Source organism: Temnothorax nylanderi, unplaced genomic scaffold, assembly GCF_030848795.1.
Source record: "Temnothorax nylanderi isolate EJ_2023f unplaced genomic scaffold, tnyl_v1.0 TNYL_tig0061_pilon, whole genome shotgun sequence".
Lineage (NCBI taxonomy): Eukaryota > Metazoa > Arthropoda > Insecta > Hymenoptera > Formicidae > Temnothorax > Temnothorax nylanderi.
In genome coordinates, this window is record NW_027249123.1 from 222,951 (window position 1) to 245,110 (window position 22,160).

Genomic DNA, 22,160 nt, shown 5'->3' on the forward strand with positions numbered 1-22,160 from the left:
TTAACGTGATAGAGATGTGATGGAGAGTTATAATACAGGAATTATATACAGATATGAGATTATTGTAAATTGCGAGCGATGTAAATTGTATGGACGCACAAATTCTGGCTGCGTTATCTATCGAAACTAACGCGCCATTTTCTGTACACTTGAAAGCTGTGTGCAGCCACGGCAGCCTCAAGTAAGTAGCCTCGATATTTCTTGCTGCGCTTCGGTTCGAGTCGCTCGTCTTTCGTTAACGACGCTGTAAACATCAATAGATCTGCGTGTAATTGTCTCGTACGTTCTATTACCAGTTTACCGTTCCAAAGAAAAGCAATTGCAGCACTTGGCTGTTGGCCATTAAATATTTAGCTCTTTAATATATCAAACGGTCGTTGCGCCGTTTTTACTGTAACTGTATAATTTTCGTCAGAGGAAACAAGATCTGCTGTGCAAGAGGAATATAGAAGCTGTAGCTTATCAATTTCTCTCAAATCATTGACAATACAGTGTAAATTACTATTTAAATAACACAAAAATACGTGTATCGGTTATTTAAATCTGAAATAATTAAATAAGTCTGTTATTAAAAATTAATTTAATAATTTAAATGTTACATGTTAAGCAAAAATATTTAAAAAAAAATGCAGCACTCCATAAATAACATTTGCTTGTCTGCGTTAGAAGAACAGATTGTCGAAATAAGGATTAATTAATTGTTTTAGTACGTGCGATTGAGAGTAATGTGCGTTCGATTCAAAAGTCGAAACGGGAGATATTGAAATTAATAATCTAACAGTTTATTATGTTCCGATATTTTTGTTGATATTATGATTACGGATTGAATATTGCTTCCGAAGGACTGAATATTTTATAATATCTGTATTGCAACTCTTTTTCATGTTTATGTAGTTTCATGTTTATTTAATTAAACAGCCGATAACGACTCATGTTGCATATTGATTTTTCCGTGTTAAACACAACGAGAATCTGGAACGCGCGAAAGATATAGATATAGGTTATTCAGTTTTATACATATGTATAAGTAACACTTTGAAGAATTACAGTAACGTAACTGAAATCGGACTTGTATGTTCGCCGATTGAGGCCCATACATGTAGATATTGCACGTCTCTCGTTTCGTGAATGTTTTAATAATTTCGCGAATCGGATTACGACGCCACATTGAAGCATGTTAAACAATTCGCGGAACGCTTTTGCATGGAGGAAATCTTGCACCGTCGCGGATCCCATGCATCTTTTACGTGCCGGGAAAATCTAGTATCGTCGCTCACTCGCGCATTTTTCTTTTCCGCAGGCATGCCGCGGGGTGCAACTGGACAAAGGGGTGAAAGTCATGCATGAAACAGATAGCAAGAGAACTACGTACACTATACCCGCCTATGCAGATATCATGGTCGCGTACTCTACTTATGACGGTATGTACAGGCATGTGCGTAAGTACAGAAGGCTACAGAACTTTTATCCACCTAATTCTAATTTGTGAATACCTGCAAAGAAGTTACTGAACCAAAAGTTTTTATTAGTAAATGCTGGTATTATTTCGTTGAACAATAATAAATATTTAAAAATTAGAAGTACGCGTTAAAAAAATTGGATTATGCACAGTAATATTTTCTTATAAACAGAATTTATAAGAAAAAATTCAGAACTTAGAAAGTTACTTTCAATAAATTGAACGCAAAATGCTTAATCAATGCTTAATCATTAGATTATTAAGAAAAATTTAATTCAATTTATTCAAGCTAGAAGCTACGTATAGTTACGGTGATACTCATTTGCTTCCACTCATTACATACGATAAGTAAGCAAAAAATTATATCGTCCAATTCTTTTTCATGTCTACGAAAAGTATTCTAGATACCCTATTACCCTATCTGTACATGCATCATATCTTCGTCTCACAATTTTCTTTGAACAGCATCGATTTTGTTTCATTTATTTATATAAATCTAGAAATTAGAAGGGGAGAGCATACGATAATTCTGAATCACTTTATACGTACAAACAGTTACATCGAGTAGCTGCTATCGCGTATAAATGCACGCGTAAGCTCCATTTCGATACAGCCCGTCCCAAGATAATGCAGGGAATCTGAACGAAAGCGGCGTTTCAGTGTGACGAAGAGTTATAGGACCGTCGCGCGCGGATAATCCAGTCGGACTATATATTTCCCGACATGCTTTTCCATTCAATTTTCTGGTGTAAGCATTTACCTGATATCCGTTTGAAACTTTGGCGACAAGGAATTATAATTACGTGAATGAAATTATTATCGTCATTTGTAAGCGATGCAAGTTGAATGAACTATTTATACTAGAGTGGCATATATAGATATACCAGAGTGGCGGAGATAAACTAGAACTTCTCTCAAAATAATAAAAAATAGACATAATAATATGTATTAATACAAATGATGCATATTCAAAATAATTTTTTATGTTTGCGATGTGAAATCATAGAAAGAGATGGTTTCTATAAATTTGACCCTCTTTTCTTTGCTAGTAAAAAATTAACTATGATTTAATATTAATAACAAATCGATCGATGTAAGAAGACCTCTGATTATTTTTTATTTCTATACGTTATGCGTTATTATATATGTTATGATGTTGAAAATGTGAATAATACATAGACCTGTATAATCTGGATAATAGAGAGTGGTTGAAAAAATAATGATGCTCACCGCTTGACTGAAGCTATGCAAATAATGAATGGCCTCGTGCACAGTACTCGCTAATGAGGATGTTTACTCAAATTTCAAGCCTTTAGGTAACCTGCATCATTAGTACGTGTAACATAGACATATTGGGAGCATTTGCAAAGATACTCGATAAATCACACTCGTCGAACTCTACGCAAAACGAAATTATACAATCTATCAAGTTAAACATGGAAGCCACCAAAGAGAACATGCAATATTTTCCCAATCTTTCCTGCTTCGAAAATCAATTAAGCTTATTGTTAGAAAGTACCCAATTTAAGATTTGACCGTTAATTTGTAACATCAAAATTTATACTTAAATGTTCAACGATGTTAAGTGAAATATGAGAAATTAGGAGATATATCTTTCTATCAAATTTCTGTTGTCGAGGAATCTTGTTCGTCCATCAAAAAAATCCGTCTTTAAATTTGACGCGTTATACCGAGATACCTATTGCACATTTATTACGTATCATTCCCTCGCATCCTCACTTATATTTCTTACTGCTCTTTGTGTTCGTCGCGAATGCCTTCCTGAAGCGCCTGGCGACGCTCAAATTCCCGACGATAATTTCATTGAAATGCATTTCCGTGCCAGTTTTCGTACTCCGCCGAGCGAAAGATATCAAGTATTAACGAGATATATACTCGATTACTAAACAATAAACGGATATGGCGAATGCGAATTAAGCTTCTTCTTCTGGCACACGTTCGAGATTCTATAGCGTCATAAGCTGCTTATTCTGAATAATGCAGGCATCGCGAACGGTACGCCCGCGTGATGTATAGGTAATCTGCGCCAATTCCTCGATTACACCTTGCCTCCTAACGCTCTTCTGCTTCCATGCCGACCGAAACTCGGTTAATGAATGTAAACCAATATTATTTGCAACTCAATGCCTCCGATATGAGCCAGCTGTTCTTTGAAATTTCCAATTATTATACAGATCATTGTGTGTTTGATTGCCTCGCTGTATTTACAATTTCTCGTAATTCGACATGACAACTTCCTCCTACTACAGGGATCTCCAGGTACAAATTTTCAAGAGCCTATTCTTCGTCAGAAAGAGCTTACGTCAAATCTCATGACAGTCGCGAATGGTATTTAGGGGGGAAAGATATCTAACCCCACACCGTATACAACAACGGCAACCCCCCAAACACCGTTATAAAAAATATAAAATATATAAAACTCATGTATAAAACATAAAACTTTTATATAAAACATTTTTTCATATAAGTACCTCATATTTTCAGGATATTCGCTAAAAATGAAAAAATCCGTTATTTTGTTTCAACCCCTAAACGTTGAGATAAACAACTAAAAAATATGGGTTTAATATTTTTTTATGCTCTACATTCTCTACAATATATGCAAAGCCCATCAAAATCGGGACAGTTTCGACCGTTCCCTTGTCAGTAGAATCTCAATAGTTACGACCGTTTTCAGAGCTGCATTCGCAGCACGCATCTTCGTGTTTAACACGATTGAAAATCACTCGCTAAAAAGGTCACTAAAAGCGAATGCTTTGAGCGAGCATCGACGACGGTACCCGCATAATACAACACGTACATTTTCGCGCGGTTTCCGCTTGCGTGCAAACATTTGACTTGCTGTTACTAATGGAGTGCGAGAATTTGTGTTGACAGTGGTGCACGCACACCAATGAGGAACAACAACGTGGTGTCTAGCGAGAACGTCAATCAGTCAACTGATAAATCGATACACGCGCGCTCGTAATACTGTCTCGAATCGAACTGAATCTAGCATTCAACCTAAATACGATTACAATAGCTCAATATATCATACGATAGCAATGTACAATACATTCGAACGTCTAACATCCCCCGTTTCTCCCGATTGTCCCTTGTGAAATTTCCTTCACGAAAATTTTGCTGAACGTCACAAGCCGCTCCAAAGGTTTCGACATTCAATGACTTTATGACTAATTGTATACCTTCATTGTTTAAATTAAAAAATTTATATAACTATAAATTAATTCTGTTAAATAAAGTTTGGAATTATAGTACATTACATGTAGTAAAATGTAATCGAGTGAAGTAAAGATTTTTCTTCTTAGTTTCTCGGCGATTTTTATCGAAAGATGTAACGCATTCTATAAATCAGAGACAAAATATAAGTGAATTCGTGTAAAATAAATTCTTGGAATACATGAAACGATATAATTTCAGCGATCGCCTCCGCGAAACCAGCTGTGACATATGAGTAGTATAAAAGATGTAGAGAGTATACACCCACACAATGAATCCATGAATTGGCAAGCGTATTTACCGCGAGTGTGTTTCTCGACGTAAAAAACGAGGGAAAAAAACATTTAAAAACATCGCACGTATGTTCAGCGATGTATTGATTCATTATTACCGTTACAGGAAACGAAAGTGCATTGAAATGAAAATAATCGTATAATTTCTGAAATATTGATACGAAATAAATATCGGCATTTTTGTGGAAACCAGGACGTTCAGTGATTCAAAGTTGGATATCGTCCAAGCTTGTCCAAACGATTATTTTGAAACCATCCGGACCATTCGTGGCCAAGATTCACGTCGTGATACATTTTTTCGCTCCTCTTTCATCCCCGTTCACAGATCGATGTAGAAGCATTGTTCTTTCTTTCAATTTTATATTTTTCTCGTGTGCCCATTAGCCGGCGGATAAAAGTCGGATTGTCTGCTTTAAGTCTCTTAGCCAATTCTCGAATCAAATAAGATACGTGTTGTGCAAAGCATTACTTTGAAACTCCAAGTGGAAATCATTCTTTTAAAACTTTACATATCAAAAAATTAATACGACTGTATAATATTGTAAGGCGTATACTTGAAAATATGTTTATCAACTGTTCCTATAAACAGTATAAATACGTTTTAAACAAAGCATAATCTGAGCGGACAGAAAACTATCGAAAATTGATTTCGTTCTCTTTTCTTGTAAATGCACTTGTAAATTATTAACAAAAGATAGAAAGAATTATGATATAAAGAAGATAATTGACAGAGTATTAATTACGACAAATCGCATTTCTCTCGATTATAAAATTTATAATTATAATTCCAGGAAGATTTTAAAAATAAGTAATAAATCCACAATTATTACATGCTTTAATAATTTTATAATTATAAATTTTATTGTTCAAATTTACACTTATACAATATTATATACGACCGACGTAATTATCCCGATATGCAAGTGTAATTATTTCCACGATATTAACGATTGGTGTTATATAAATATACAAAATTGCATTTAATCGTGTATATAAATTACAGGAAGTATCACAATCCAATAAATTAAAGTTATAAAACGTAGAAACTCTAATTATACTAATTAACTAATAAGATAATTTGCATACTTTGATACATAATATTTCATATAAATATTTTAGTAGGTTGTATCTTGTTTTGTACATTCTATATTGTCAAGTTATACATTGTTTTAAGATATTTTTCTTTCACGTTGACAGTCTGGTTTTCAATCCCTCATTTTTTTTTTATTCAAAGAATTTCTTCATATTACGTTAAGAGAAGCTTTCCTTTATATCTTCGCTTCTAGTACGACGAAGTTAGAGATAATGCCCTAAGCGCAATTCCGGAAGGAACTGCGCGATAACTTGAACTTTGCAAATCTAACGCAAACGCACTGACAATATGCGTGGGAATATCACAGAAGGTTTCGAAAGAAATATTGCAAACTCTCGACTGAGATTCGCCTAAATTCGGAATCGAATGGCGCGAACTTTGTTACGATCACAGTTTCGGTGATTTATTGCGAGTGCGAGCTGCAGCGCGACAATTCGCGAAAAACGAGGAAAACTAGAAAAAAAAAGGACATACCGAAACTCGGCAAACCAACAAATGCGTTGGCAGGTTGCTGGACGAGAATTTCGCGCAGTGGCAAAGCATACCACGCGATGTCAATCCTGCGGGATTGGATTAATGAAAAATACCTGTCGATTGTCAGCGAGATAACTCAGATAATCACAAATTGCGCCCGCCGAAATTAGCACGTTTTGGTACCAAAGCGTTCGCATCTCATTTATGAAAATAAATTGCAATTGAAATTACATTTGCACGTGGTGTGAATCAAGTTACAATTAAATTTCTCGTGTAAAACTTGAATGAAACCTTCTCTTCCAAAAATGGTACTACGTATGCGTGAATGTGGTATACGCTCAAATATAATTTAGAGAAGACACGCTTATCTTCCTACTAAATTTAATAAAATTATTATAAAAACCTGCTACTTATGCATTAACATCATCTGCTTTAAAATCGGATTTTGCACCGCCATAAGAGCAGCTTATTTGTGGAAATACACCGCAAAATTTACTCGGTTGCTCGCAACCTTGCTCACATCTACTTTGCACGTCTATCGATTAAGGAGGGTAAACAGAATTTATGTAATGCGAGTATATTCTCTCTACGGAATGATGTTTGCGAATACCCTGTCTGTCGTATTAAGCGAGTCCGATAAACAGGATTTGTTTATAATAGAAACAGAAGACACATATACACCCACACACACAGCAGATGATGGTTTACGTTGCTTCTCGTATAACCGCAACATTTTTTTTTTTACACCTGCCTGATTGCGTGTAGTTATTATCGATATTAACGAATTAATATCCACGCGATTGAACGCGAGTCCATTAAAATAAAGCGCAGGGAAAAAACTCCCAATAATATCCCAATGTATTTACACATTTCAGAATAATTATTAATGATTATTACCGTGCATACACATTGATTGCATAGTGGATTTATTTGAGAATATCTGGAGTTATTCCGATGGTAATCGTTGCAAACGAATAAACGGATTTTTCAAATCTGTCTCAAAGAATGTCGATTCTCTATGTGAGACATAATATGTATAGAGTAATTAGCCGTTAAATAATAGCTGCGCGGTATAATAATGCGCGACACGCGGGTGGTCATGCTATTAATATCAAGGAAGAAGCTCACTTGTTAATGCATGTGCGTGTATGCGTGTCGTCTACATATGCAGCAGGAAGTGGACGTATTGTTAATAATGTGGGCGGTGGTGAATTCGCGGATAACACCTGGCTCGATGCTAAAGGCGTCATTAATATGCCGTGTAGGAGATAAGCGCGTAGTTAACATACCGGTGATAGCGAACGTGCATTTAACACTTCGCTATGGGAGTGAACGTATGGTTAATACATCATCGAGCACGTGTACATCCGGTTAGCACTAAGATGTTTCGCGTCACACGCGTGTTATTGTTAGCGTTCAACGCATATATATATATATTGCCCCCGATTCTCTCTAGCCACCAAAACAGCAAATAATTATAAGTTTGTAAATTATTGCGAGTCGTGTTAAGCGGTATTGATAACTAACACTAAGATGAAAATTCAATTCTAAGCTTGATACGAAAAGTCTGATAAGGATTTTTTTCAATAGCTTTTTAGTATTTAATATAGAACGTTTTTTAGAATTAAGCTTTTAATTAAAGTGTCTTAAACGGAAAATCCATCTGGAGTTAAATGATATATCGTTATCTGTAGATAAAAATATCATTTGTGCTAAAAGCTTTTTATACGTTCAACTATTTATATTTTAAGAAGAATTAAGAACATATTTGGATTTTCGCAAGAAAAACGGTCTCTATTGGTATAGTTGTAAGATCCCTAGACAAAAATAGCGGTGGGAATCTGGCGCACGTTGTATAAGAGAACACGTTGTCAGAATATATCAAGAAATCGATTTCTCTTACATATTCTTGAATGGCAAGTAGATGCAAATATAGTTTTTGCCTATTCTAACAACGTGTTTCCTGTAATACGCTTCGATCCTACAATGCAACCCTTCAAATGCAACGAATTCTATGTCGCGGCGATGCTTCATTTTGCTCGTAACCGTCCAATTATTAAGATTTATCAATGAGGGCATGGGTAGTTTTCCTGTAACTTGAAAGTGTCTTTGACCATAGAATCGGTAGTGAAATGGTAGTTGGACTGATGCAGTATTCAGTATCCTTGCGAAGCACGTACCGGGTGAATTGATCGCATCGTGTTTGAGCCAAAGTCGATTATAAGCTCTCGTCGTGTAAGATCTATCTATGGGATAGCGAGATAAGAGAGACGGAATAATTAAACAGTTTATAATGCAGCAAGATCCGGACGTGTATAACGCATTCAAAGATTAGGGAAGTGCAGGCGTTCCAATCCAATTAGTAATACACGGAGAAAGGGAATGGTCTAAATTTGAACTAACTGGCATTAACGCTATTCAGCGTCCATCCAAACGAGTTTAAGGGCAGATTAAGGAAGTAAGAGGTCAAAAACTATTTCTAACAATTAACCTTTATTCCACTTGTACCACGATTTATGCTGAAACTTCGGAGTCTGTAATTGTGTTTGCATCATTTCTGATTCTACATTGTCGTTGGGGTCGCGACTTAACCATTAAGAAACCCGAGTTTCGAATAACTAAAGTCAAATACTGTGAATAAATGAAACACAATATATTACAATATTACAACATATAACAATATAAAATATAATATATAATATAATATAATATAATAATTTCCTAATAATCATTCCAATAGCATTTTAAATAATTTTCTTATAATTATTAAATAAATAATTTATAAAGATCGTGTTTCATATAATGTTGTTGCTATCCCTATGTTATTGCTAATACCACGTTACTTTGCTTAATCCCAAGCCCATTAGATGAGGTCTAAGACTCGATGCCATCTAAATGTAGAATATACGCGGCTTTCCTAAGAAGTTTAAGTGCTATACTAAGGTAACACCGAACTTTGTAATTTCAGGTTAAAATATATCTGTTCCGCGCAACACAATTAGCAAGGAGTATGCGGTTGCTCGTATATGCGCGGAAAGTTAAGATTAATTTAAACTTATTGCCCTGGAAAGCTGTAAGTTTTTATTAGAGACCGGGTTATCTCAAAGTCGTAACAAATCTGTCAACTCGACGACGTGAACTATCTTTAACAGCTCTGTGAGAGTTTCAATAAATTTATTTCAATTTTGTTTCACTTTTATTCTGGAAACCTTTTTAAAGCAGGCGCTATTAAGATACATGACCTACTCTTATCTACCTATACATAGGTCGTTATACTTAGGTTTTCATATTTTTCTAGTAGAGCCTAGAAAAATAAAATTACTTTACATATTTTAACGCGTTAGAAAAGGCAGCTACACGTTAAGCGTCGCGCGTGTATACAGCCAACGTATACTCGATACATATATTATCTCTAGAGTTTTAAATTTCTATCCCTGTCCCATATCGCTACCTTGCCACTATCGCATGGGTCATGGGTCATTCGCTGGTGTATCCACTTTACCGAGAGCCCGCTATCGATAACGTCGCATACATCCCGGCTGCGCGAAGTGTATCTCATTACGTACCGGGGAGAGGCGAATCAATTCACCGCAGTCCAAGAATAAACCGCGCGTTACGACTTTCAGGTTTTTACTCGTGGCGCAATCCGGACTCGGGCTCCTGGTTCATACAGGCACTCTGCGAGGAGCTGGAGCTTCACGGGCGCAGCCGCGATCTACTCAGCCTAATGACCTTCGTTAACCGTCGTGTCGCCATCGAGTATCAATCCCATGTGCCGGGGAGTGAAAAATTCCACGGGAAAAAGCAGATCCCGTCGATTGTCTCGATGTTGACCCGCCTGGTGTACTTCCACGACAAGCACACACCGGACGATATCGATGGCAGATCGAAGGGAAAGGAAACCGAAGTCGAAAAAGTAACGTAAGAGTGGCAAAACACTCGTTCTCGAACAAACTTACGATGATGGATTTTTCGGCAAAAACCGACAGATTGATTCCAGTCGAGCTGTTTTGATACATCGAACTTTTTGAGAAGTGATTATCGATCGGCGCAACTCATCGAACACATTTGGATTGTTATACGATTGAGTTTCGCAGTCGCTATAAAGAATTTAAGAACGTAGTATGCGAAAAGAAAAAAGGAAAAGAAAAACGTATTGTTTATGTAGTTGAAAATTTTCTGCCTTTCTGTTGTTACTTTACTAAAAAAGAAAGCGACAAATACTCTCAAATATATTTCGGATATCTATTACAATTAAAAATGTATAATTAAATACTTTTAACTGAGGTTATTTTATATATAATATATAAAATTCAACTTTGCTTGTATTTTTTACTTGAGCGAGATGTATTATTAAATACACATTAAATACATATTAAAATATCTCATTGCATTTGTATTATACTAGAACCCTATAAGCGCGCCATTTAGCTTCTTTACTATACATATCATTACACAAAACAACATTTACACCACAATAAAAAAATATAATCGCATCGCGAATAAGTATCACTGTCATTCGACTTTTGGGGTTACAGACACACAAATCACATGGTAAAACAAGGCGGGATACAAGCTTCGAGACAACCGATCACCCTCAAAGAGAAATTCAATATGTCCTCTATCATGAACATGCATATGTCTACGACTTCGAAGTATTGGAGCTTTAGTTAACACACATTTTTTAGAAAGGGAATTGCTAAACCAAAACGTAAGAAGAGAAAAAATAATTACAGAATAAGTTAATATCCAAATAGCATTTATATACTTTTCTGTCCACTACTGCGTGTACCACACTGCATGTATAAGTGCATGTATAAGTGAATTTGTAAGTAAATTACGAAATATCATGGAATGTACGCTTGATAACACTCGATAAAGTAAAATAAATCGCCAGAATGCATTATTAAGCAATATGCCACGAATTATTATATTATAATTAAATTCACAATATTATTCTTAATTAGTATGCTAATTATATGCAGATTTTCATAACGAAATAAAAACTGTTATCATAACGGTCAAGAATAATAACTGACGTTCCTCGGCTATTCAAATTCATCTCGACGATTGTGATAAGTAAAACAATGCAAAGAGTTTTATTTACGAATAATTAGCCAATATCTTTCCTTACACAAAAATTTAATTAGTATTTTAAGATGGTTAATTTAATTTAGCGTAAGATCATGTTTACTTGAATTTTCTCGGGTACGCGAGGGAATAGGCGATAGAAAAATTTCTTGAGACCGATATGAACCTAATGAACAGAAATTGCTTGGATGTTTGCTTGCGAGAAATCGGTGGGAACTAACCTATGCTGTCGGTGAACCAACAGGGAAGATCCTGGGGATCTATTAACCGCAATGCGTGCGACTGCGATGGCATGTTCAACGTCAGATTAGATACCTGCGGTCAAAGGAGTTAGACGCTATTAACCTTTGTCTTGGAAGACGCGAAGTGGAATCCACGAATTATGCCGTTAACCAGATGCTATCGCGAAATGTAATCTTCTCCGTGCCAGAGTAGATCGATCTGCGGCGATAATACGGACAGCTTGTATCCCCAGAAATCTCGGCATCGCTTAATCGCGTTGTTAAATGTTGTTACAGAGCATAGCGTGGCTATGTGCCATGGATATCTTTACTATGATAAAAGATAAATAAAAATAATAACGATAATAATGAGTATGAACAACTACACGCGTTGTTACGCGGAGAACGAATGTATATTTCGAATTTATTTTAAGATCAATATATTTGCACATTTTTCTGAATTTTTATTTTCAATCAAATTCGTATAATGTTTCGTATCGCTCGTATTCTGGATGCGGTAAAAAAATTTGAAAAATATTGCTGAAAATTGATGCTGAAAATCGACGCTACATCGTTTTATTTGTAATTCAATGAAATTCATAACGGTTCGTTATATTGAGACTATGAATAATGTAAAAAATCATAAAATAAACTCTGTTTTATTTTGTTTAGTATTTTTGCAATAAAATAATTTTGCTGCTGATTAACAGTATTATTGATTAATGTATGTATGCGAAGAAGAATGAAGTGAAAATAACAAAGAAAATTGCATTCTTTTCTACGACAGAAATAAAATTCCGTTTGTAGCTTAAAACTGTAAAATAATTGAGCAAAATATTATGAAAAATTAGCTTGCAGAAATTATTTTTTAAAACAAAGAACATATAATGCATAACCATTTATTCACTAGTTACATTTTTCACTATTATATGCCCAGTTCGCACATAAGATGTTTTATCATACATTTTTCTTCGGTCACATTTAGATTTAGTTACTTGATTGAAACAAAAAACTGAAAAAAATCGCTTGATTATATCCTTCATTAGATAATTAAATTATATGTTTAATAAAAAGATAAAACTTTTAAATCAGAACCCATTTAAAAAATTTAAAATAATTTAACGAAATATACGGAATATTTATCTTTCATGATACTAACGGCATGATAATAAACGTATGATCCTTTTTTCTAAAATGTAAAATATTTTGAGAGTATATTTTGTAAAATATACTCTCCTAGCGTGTTCCAGAATGTAATCGATCACGAATCTCAAAATTATCGCTCGCAATCTAGAACTTCCGTTCGGGAAATGTATGTGCGACGAATGAACGTAAGAACAGTGAAGTGAAGCGCAGGCGGTAAGAAGCCGATTCAATCACTGGCACGAAGAAAGGGTCCAGCTGTCGAGGAAATTCTTCAAACGGTTTTGACTTTCTGGCTGGCAATTCGAACGATTGCGAATCAATCCCATCTCTTCGCGCTGCTAAGTGGAGCTCTCGAAAAGCGAACCCTCGAATCTGTGCGGATGGCTTGTCTGAAACGCGATCGAAAGGGATTTCGGTTTGGGAGGCCTCTTGTCTCTTTATCGAGGCTCGTGAAGTACACCGTGTCAAGTAGAAACCACTTCGTTCGACGATCGTATCGTTGATCCGATCAATATGGATGCATACAAGAGTTGCGCGCGAAGTACAACTCTGCATGCAAACGACGCATTTTTTTACAATTCGAGGCGTTCGATATTTTACAGCTTATTCACTATCGGCCAACATATAAGCTTCCTTGTCGCGTATAAAAACGTTCAAATCGCGTTTCTTACTTGCTTCCTCCTTCCTCGCAACGGCGGAACGTTGACTTTCCCTCGTCGTAAATATGCAAAGAACGCCTACATGTATCTTTTTTATAAACCACCAAGCCGCTGTTTTGCGATCTTATAAAATGATTCGTGCAGGGAAAACGCGGAACTGTATTTTACGGAAGAAATATGTGAATATATTTACATGTACTGTTCATCACGAACGTCATAGCTTTGAGACATTTAGAAAGAGAGCATTTCCAACTTAGATACCTCAATTCGAAATATCGTATGTAAGGAAACCGAAATAACTGAATCTACGAATTATCGAATTGCAAACGAGAAGAACGGTTTTCTTTCTCTTACAAATAAAGAAAACCGAAACGCGAGCGTGGGTTGCGAGTGGTAGTATTTCATCTTCGAAGCAGTTTCGACTCGTAATAAATCAGTCTTCTACAGGCGGCTGTATCATCGATATATTTTATATACTGCACAGGAAGATAAGTTACAAGATGTTGCGCTGTGTGTTACACACGTGCCTGCCGACGTCATAATTTTAGACCCTCGCAACGATAGCTAATCCGCACCATCCGTGCCGCGGAAAATCGAAACTGCGATCGCGATATACCGCACGGTATTCTTATAGCTAATCACCCCTTTGCCGTAGCACAATCTGCACTACATTCGGTGTAATTTCGGCAAAATGAAAGCAACGTACCGAGCATTCCGAGACGGCGTCACGGCAGTAAACTAAGGTGCCATTCGTCTTAATCTCATTTACAAGCTTCGTGCGGGTGCGACTGAGTGTTCGCGACTGTAAGCAAAATTCTGTCCTATTCGCACTCGCGGGTATTCCTATTTCGGTTTTGTTTCGATAGAACAGTGCCACCGCGCTTGGTAAAATACGATGCAATGGGTAAGAGCAACCGCTCTTAGGAATCGCGTTCGCGTTTTCATCAACTTACGGGTATATACATTACATATATATTGTATATATATGTATATGTATATGCAGCCAGCAATCCCTGTCGCTATTAGAACTGGAAAGAAATTGGTATTAATTCCATTAAAGGCAAACAAAAGTAAAATATGTCCAAATAAAAGAGTATATGCAGTATATGCCGAACGTATAACGATCAGTTCTCGAATCGAATTACTATTGAGTGATAAGCGAGATTCGTAAATTATTATCAATAATAATGTATATAAATAACGATAAATTTGACGAGAACAGTTTCAGTTTTCAAAAGCTCTATTCAATAAATTCGTTTATGATTGGAAGGATAACGAAGCAATTTATTTGCGTCACTACGGAGCAGATTATGCCAATTTCTCACCGAAGTCCATTGACGTTGCGGATAAAGCAACTATATGGAGTTCCGCTACGCGAGATAGATCGTCACGATGTTATTTACCCCGCCGCTAATTCGCCGACCGTCAACACGCTACTGAAACACATCGCGGTACTCGCGAACTCGCGAAAACGGTCGCGAAAGTGATGGCTAGATCGGGGTAAAGGGTGGTCACTGGGTGCTGGCGCAAATTACTGCGAACGGGTGAAACATGTCTCCTCCATTCGACACCGGGATATAATCCGTTTTGATCCGCGAATGCCTTTCGGTACATCGCGATGGCGCGGATCGTTGGACGAGCCGGATCGGTTGGAAAGTTTTGACGCGATTCGCGACGCGTTATCGATCCACCGTCGGCCAACAACTCGGTCAGCACTTTCGCCACGTCGCGTCGGTCGCGTCGACAACCACGTAATCTTTTTGTCAACCCTCTTTCAGCATGCGAGCCATAATTCCGCACCAACGGGATATCCTTCGGGCGTCGGCGTCGTTGTCAGCGCGTAAACGCGGTCGCTCTTTTTTCTTTTTTTCCCCCCTTCTTTTTTTTTCACGTGACGCAATCCCAAGCGTCGAGATCGCCGAAGCGTTCGCCGTAACATTCGCGCGACAGAATGCTGAGAATCATCTCCCTATCGTGCGCACCTATCCCTTTTGATATCTATGCAAAATAAAACTTCGGTTTTCCGATACGTTTCATCGGGCTTTCGTTTTTGCCATGTTTTACGGCGTATCGTTGATTACATCGCTCTTCAGCTGTAGCTCAACGTCAAACGACGAGTCAGGAAATGTAGTACGCTTCGGTGATATCTCTACAAAAATGCTGAGAATGATCTCCCGTCCCGTATACCCCTGTCATAACCATGCATTTTATGTATTTTCATTTTCGCTGTATATTTTACAACGTACATCTATGATTATACACGCGTTCGTTTATCAGCATTAGGTTCAAAATTTATCTCGAGTGTCTGTATGACAACTCTAAAACAGTCCTTTGCGAAATACTTTTATGGTAGATACGTGAAATGAAACTTCAGTATTCCGGATATATTTCATCGGTTTGCATTCCCGCCACGTTTTACGATATTGCTCATTACATTTTTCTTTAATAACAATCCATTGCCATTGTAACAAACACCGAGTCTCTGATATAAAAATGTTAATTTCAGAAACATCATTATGAAAATGTTAAAAATAATTAGTCACATACGACGTAATATTAGCAATAAAATGCTGACATTTTCTGCATGCATTCATGCATTTTACTCATTTATCACATATCCTTGCAATTTTTGCTTATATGTTCGTTATTCCATCGTTCATTATTTGTTATTTTATCTTTATAATTTAGTAGTAACAACAAGTCGCTCAAATTAAGAATACATTTGCACAACAGTATTTTACATATGAAATCCAATGAAACTATCGATCTAATTATAAATTAATTACTTAATTATTATCAAGTTACGTTTGCATATTTATTCTTGTTTATATCAACGTTTAATTAATATGAAATTTTTATCATTTAGAAGGAATTTACGTTCAAAAGAGGTGGATATTTAATCCATAATTAGTAGTGTGTAAAAAAATTAAAAATAAAGAAAAAATGTATGTAATCATATATTTTAACTGAACTCGGTAAGGTGGGAAAACCCGGCTGCAGAAAATAATTCTACGGAAACGCAAGGAATTCAAAAATTCAAGAGCAGCGATCCAAGAGTATAATATACGTCTTGTCGAAATGTCCAAATGCACCGTGCGAGCGTTTTGAATTAGCGATATTGGGACGGGAATTCGCATTTCGAGAAAGGGAGAGATAGCTGGCCTCAGCGGGACTCGCGGTAAGCGGGTTTTATTTATGGCGGAAGATGTATCTTTCGTTGTCGCTCGACGTTTTCGAAATGCGGTCGAGCCAATTACTGAGATTTCGTTTAACGTCGGTGGTTGGTGCGCGCACGCAAAAAGAGGAGGCGATACCCGCATTTACTCGGCCAGTGCCATTTGTAAAATATCCGGCGTTGGAGGCTGCTATACGGTTCGCCACCGACGGAACATCAAGTGAACTACGCTGGCACTTAATTCGCGGTAAAAAAAACTACGTAAATTCGAATCAGAATCACGATCTATAGCTGATTCAATTGAAAAAAAGACAAATTTCCCCATTAACTCTTGTTCCCCGAATGAAAAATATACTTTCTAATCTCCGCCGCGGTGTTCGATAAACGTTAAATATCTCCGAGAGTCTCACGAGAAGTAAGAAATCGAAATGTAACTTGTCGATATTTCTTCCCCTCTTACTTTCACCACCGAAATAGACCTTAACAGAACGCGGAACGCTATTAAATTTAAAGCTTTTGCGTCGACTGCGTCGTGCGTAAGCCGCAGCGGCAATTTTCAAGGATTTCGCGCTATATTCCCCTCACGTAATCTTCTTTCGCCGCAAGTACTACGGCGCAACCTTCGCCGGTGCGATTCTAAAAACGTCACCCCTCGTAACCTGGCAGTTAAAAATCTTTTCGTGCATTTTCCGTATCTAGCTGAGTGATATATCTAGTTTCTCGCCGTCGACACAATTTTCTTTGTTTTGCGACGGATTGCATAAGACAAATGCTCCCAAGTTTTTATCGCCACGTCAGTTTCTCATACTTTTTACGAAGACAATAAAACTAACAAATTCCTGCCGTTTTGTAATAATTTACTTACAGATAAATTCACCCCGCGCTTTCAAGTTAGCTGAAAAATATCGCAAAAATGGTGTTTGTTTAATTAAATCTAGCTAGCGAGAATCTTTCTGCGCGACGTTTTAATGGAAAATATTTTTACTCTCTTTGCTGAGGACCGCTGAGGATCCTTTCCAAAAGGATCAATATTAGACCGCGGCGCACGTCCATCGGAAAAGCTGCGTCAGCCTAATGGAATGTATACTGATCGTCTCGATCAAAACGTGCCATCCATGGTATATCGGCCCGCATCGACGTTATCTCGTTGCATTGTTACGCGAACCATAATTCTAACATTTCGTTAGTGACATACGAGTACGGGATACATTGCTCCATTCCGTACCGGCTCGATCTGTAGACGGCGTGAATTTTATGCGAGCGTGTCCGACATTTTATAGATGGCTCGTACATTCGAATCGCCGGGGATAAATCTTTTGTTTTACGTATGTATGTGTGTGTGTGTGTGTGTGTGTGTGTGTGTGTGTGTGTGTGTGTGTGTGTGGAGGATGCGTAATAAATAAAAGTTCCTCGGCTCCCCGGTTAGTCCAAGGATTTATCTACCGCAAGGCTTTATTGGCTCACGAATCAATTCGTGTCTTCCCGGTCGGAAATTATTATAAAGTGACATCAACGCTGCCACAGGACTGATCTTCTTAGAAAAATCTTATTAAACGGATTCTATTAAGCAATTATTCTTAATAAAATTCCATGTTGATTTCACAAAGATGTTCCGGCCATTACAAATTTGTATAATTAATTGCGTTACATATACAGTCCTAAAACTTTTGACAAACGCAAGACTAATTGTAAGTAATATATGAAAGTTACTCTTCGCGTGTGTAATTAACTCACAAAATGTATCATGCATTAAAGTTTGATTATGAAAAATATTTAGATATTTTGTACGTAACCGCTTCATAGATGTACTTATACTAACCGCAAATATGAAAAGTTGCGAAAGTCTAAAGATCAGAAGCGTGCCCGCGAAATGGAAGTTTATCGAAAGCCACGAAGGACCGCTACGAGGACGCTTAAGGAAGGAGGATATCGACTTTGGTGCAAATCCCACGTGGGCACGAAAAGCAAATCTTCGCCGAACGTAAGTACGTGACATGCAAGCGTACTTATTACTCTTCTCGAAAGTCTAATTTGTAGGGCGGTGCCGGCCGAGCGAGAGACACGGATCGATTCGGGGAGATGGCGCTTGCAAGAAATGGTACGTTTTGCATTTTACGCGTAAGGTTTTACGGCGACTACGACCGTGCCACGACTATGACAATTATCTTTTAAGTAGCTTAGTTTAATAGCACGCTTTCCTTTCTTACGTATACTAAGAAAAATGAATTAGAATCTAATTATTTATTTTTATGTACATATATACAAGATTGTTTAGTTTTGCAGCATAATTCTTTAACATCACACTAATTTCTGCGAACAATGACAAGATATTTTAACGATCTTACAATTTTTAAATGTTTATAAAGTTGAAAAATTATATTTTAGCTAAATACATACACACACATATATAATTTACATATATATTATATTATTTTAATAAAATGTTATAACTTTTATAATGGAATATGAGAATAAAATTGTAGTTTCTTTCAAACTTCGTGATACCAATAACGATTTTCTTAATGTTGTAACATTCCTTACACCGCCATTAAACGCTGCAAGAAGCAGAGCTAAAACAATCAAGAAAACTGCGAAGGGAAGCACACAAGGGAAAGCACTCGTCGAGTCAAAGAAGAAATTATAAACGAAACGTAGCTGAGCTTTTGTAAGAATTGGAGAATAAAGTACATCTTAAAAGACTGTATTCTTTAAGTTGTATCCTTAGAACACGGAACTCCAAATTCTTCGATTCCTCGTAACAGCGGGGAATTCAGGCGGATATACGTAACGCGTATAACCTAGTTTTCGGGTTATACTATAACATTCACGTTCTCATTTTGCAGTTGCATTTCGCAATAGAATTGCAATCACGTGCATTACATTTATCATCTAGCATATACGATTTGCCGCGTGCTTCGACATAACAACAAGAAGCAATTAAAGAGATTAGAGTTGAGCAGAGAGTAGGTATTAGTATCCTAGAACGCTGGTATTACTGGAGAGGATTGAGTTAATTGCATGTCCTCTAAAACCTAAAACGAGGACAGTGCAGCGAGTCGTGCGCGATGATCGGACGATATTCTAAACGAGGACGATTGCCAGATAGGCGTTTCCAACGGATTGATTCTTATAGCGCGCGCGGGGAGAGATCGTTTCGCCGATTGATCGGCGATATCGCGAATAAATCGCGCGGCGTGAAACACGGGCGGGGCCGGGGTGTCGAAATCAGTCTTCCGAGCGAGCAAACGTCAACGGAATTGTGATCAAAATGCCACACCACGATGAAATAGGCGTCATGATACGCGGCCGATAAAGTGCCGGAAGACAGATGCGTAATTAGCACTACGAACTGGGAACGAATGCGCGGCTCTACCCCGATTCGCCCACGCGATATTCTCACCCTCCTTTTGACCCTGCAGATAACATCCACGCGCTTGATAACAGCTCTCCCGCACGGGATACGAGAATGCAACGATTTACAGTTCAGTTTCGCTGCACTGCACTGTCGGCGTCCAGCAGCGCGACAGCGGCGGATTAGCAGCTTTGAAATAGTTGCGCTCGTAGCGCCGGGTATACAGCTTTAACGCGTGACGTTTCCACATGCGTGTAATTCAGTGCACGAGATGCGCATGCACGCGCTAAACACATCAAATGTTGAATTAAGTTTCCACCAAAGGCGCTTAATTGAAATAATGTAACGCGCGCCATTCAACCGAGAAATGAAACTAGCGTAATTCTGTTTTATCTCAAATTACGTTGTTGCACAAACACAAAGTTTATTCTTGGTATTTATTTTGCGACAATTTAATCACTGTGACTACAAGCGTAAAGTTAACCTTCCGTTTATTCTATAGAATTCAACGAAATCATATCGATTTTAACTCTTGTTTTAAATAAATCAAAGTGTGATAATAAAAGAGATACAAATGAAGTCTATCGAAACTTCCCTTCAGCGAAAAGTGAAACTTCCCTTCATTTTTAATTCGATTCAATAGGAAATAATAGTAAACTTTAAATAACAGGCAAAAACTTCAATAATTTGTAATTACAAGAAGAAAGAGAATTCACGTTCGAACGTAGAAACGAAGATAACTGCAATCCTTAAATAACAAAAATGCATCACGAAATTATTTCCAATACGAATCTATTAGCGAAAAAGAAAGATTTACATTTATTGCCGTAGCTTTCCACATTTAGCAAATGGCAATGGAATATAATATCTTACTTTGTTCTGTTCAATTCAGACGCGATATACCTACATATGTATAGTACTTCAATGTAATTTACATGCTCGGCAGATAACAGCATGTAACGCGAATCTCGCATGCACCATCAATAACTCACGAATAATGTCCCTAAATAGCAACGTTCTGAGTGACATGGAATGTTACACACTTCTGCTAAATTAGAATTGAATTCAGTGCACGAAAATTTTTTTTGATCATTGAAACATGCCGTTACAATACAATCTAAAGACCAGAATAGAAAGTATGCCACGGAAAAGTTAGCGCAATTAAATTAATAAAAAAATAATTATCGTTTCTAATAACGTGTACTTAACAAAAAATAAATTCTTTTGTAAAAACGTTAGAGTATAGCATTTGATTAACCTAATTAATTTTCAGTTTAATTTTATATTTATATATATTTAAGTTATACCTATCTAGCTTATTTTGTGCGCGTCTCTTATTCGGAAACGAGGAGAGTTACACTTCACCGCAAATGCAATTTAGAGAAAATTACTATCGCTCGTCCTACAATCAACGTATAGTACTTTTATTTGAAGATGAAACAATTTTACAATCAGAATGTCTTCTGTTATATATTTGTATTTCTTTCCTCAATCGAGCTCTTCCCCTTTTCCGTGACCTCTTTTATTTATCTCGTGTCCACATCCTTATCCAAGAAACGATTTTCTCCACCCCCCGCTCAAATGGCACTGCAGTTTCCATAAGAACCTCAATGGTGCTACTCTCGGGGTGATCCTATCCTCATTTAACCTCCTTTTGTTCTTCGGTATTACAGACTTCTTCTTAAACGCTGAACTGCATCCGCTCCGCCCCACAAGAACTTTATAAGTAAGCTAACGGCTTGATTGCTGCCGACAGTGTTAAATCTTCTTGCAAAAGCGAAATCGCGATATTAAGCGGTATAAATTATTGCAAATTTATTAGGTTTACGATTATTTAACAATTCCTAATTTTCATCTTACATATATTAGATTTTAATTTGACTGCGATATACAATCAATTGAAAAATTAAAAATGAATCAAAGTCTGCTATAAATCGATGCTTCCCTCATTTCTTTC

General features: G+C 37.0%; 2 protein-coding genes across 4 annotated transcripts in view; one reads left to right on the forward strand and one right to left on the reverse strand.

The window, feature by feature from the left end:
- Positions 1–10,942, forward strand: part of LOC139773388 (caspase-1) — a 33,832-nt gene extending 22,890 nt beyond the window's left edge. For all 3 annotated transcript variants that reach the window (XM_071707807.1, XM_071707810.1, XM_071707809.1), the window contains exons 4-5: positions 1,301–1,421; positions 10,186–10,942. In XM_071707807.1, coding sequence (XP_071563908.1) covers positions 1,301–1,421; positions 10,186–10,484 — 420 coding nt within the window. In that variant the 3' untranslated portion in view covers positions 10,485–10,942. The remainder of the gene's footprint in view (positions 1–1,300; positions 1,422–10,185) is intronic.
- The window catches only part of LOC139773387 (alkaline phosphatase), a 174,055-nt gene that overhangs the window by 80,862 nt on the left and 71,033 nt on the right, over positions 1–22,160 (reverse strand). The gene's annotated exons all lie outside the window — the stretch shown is intronic.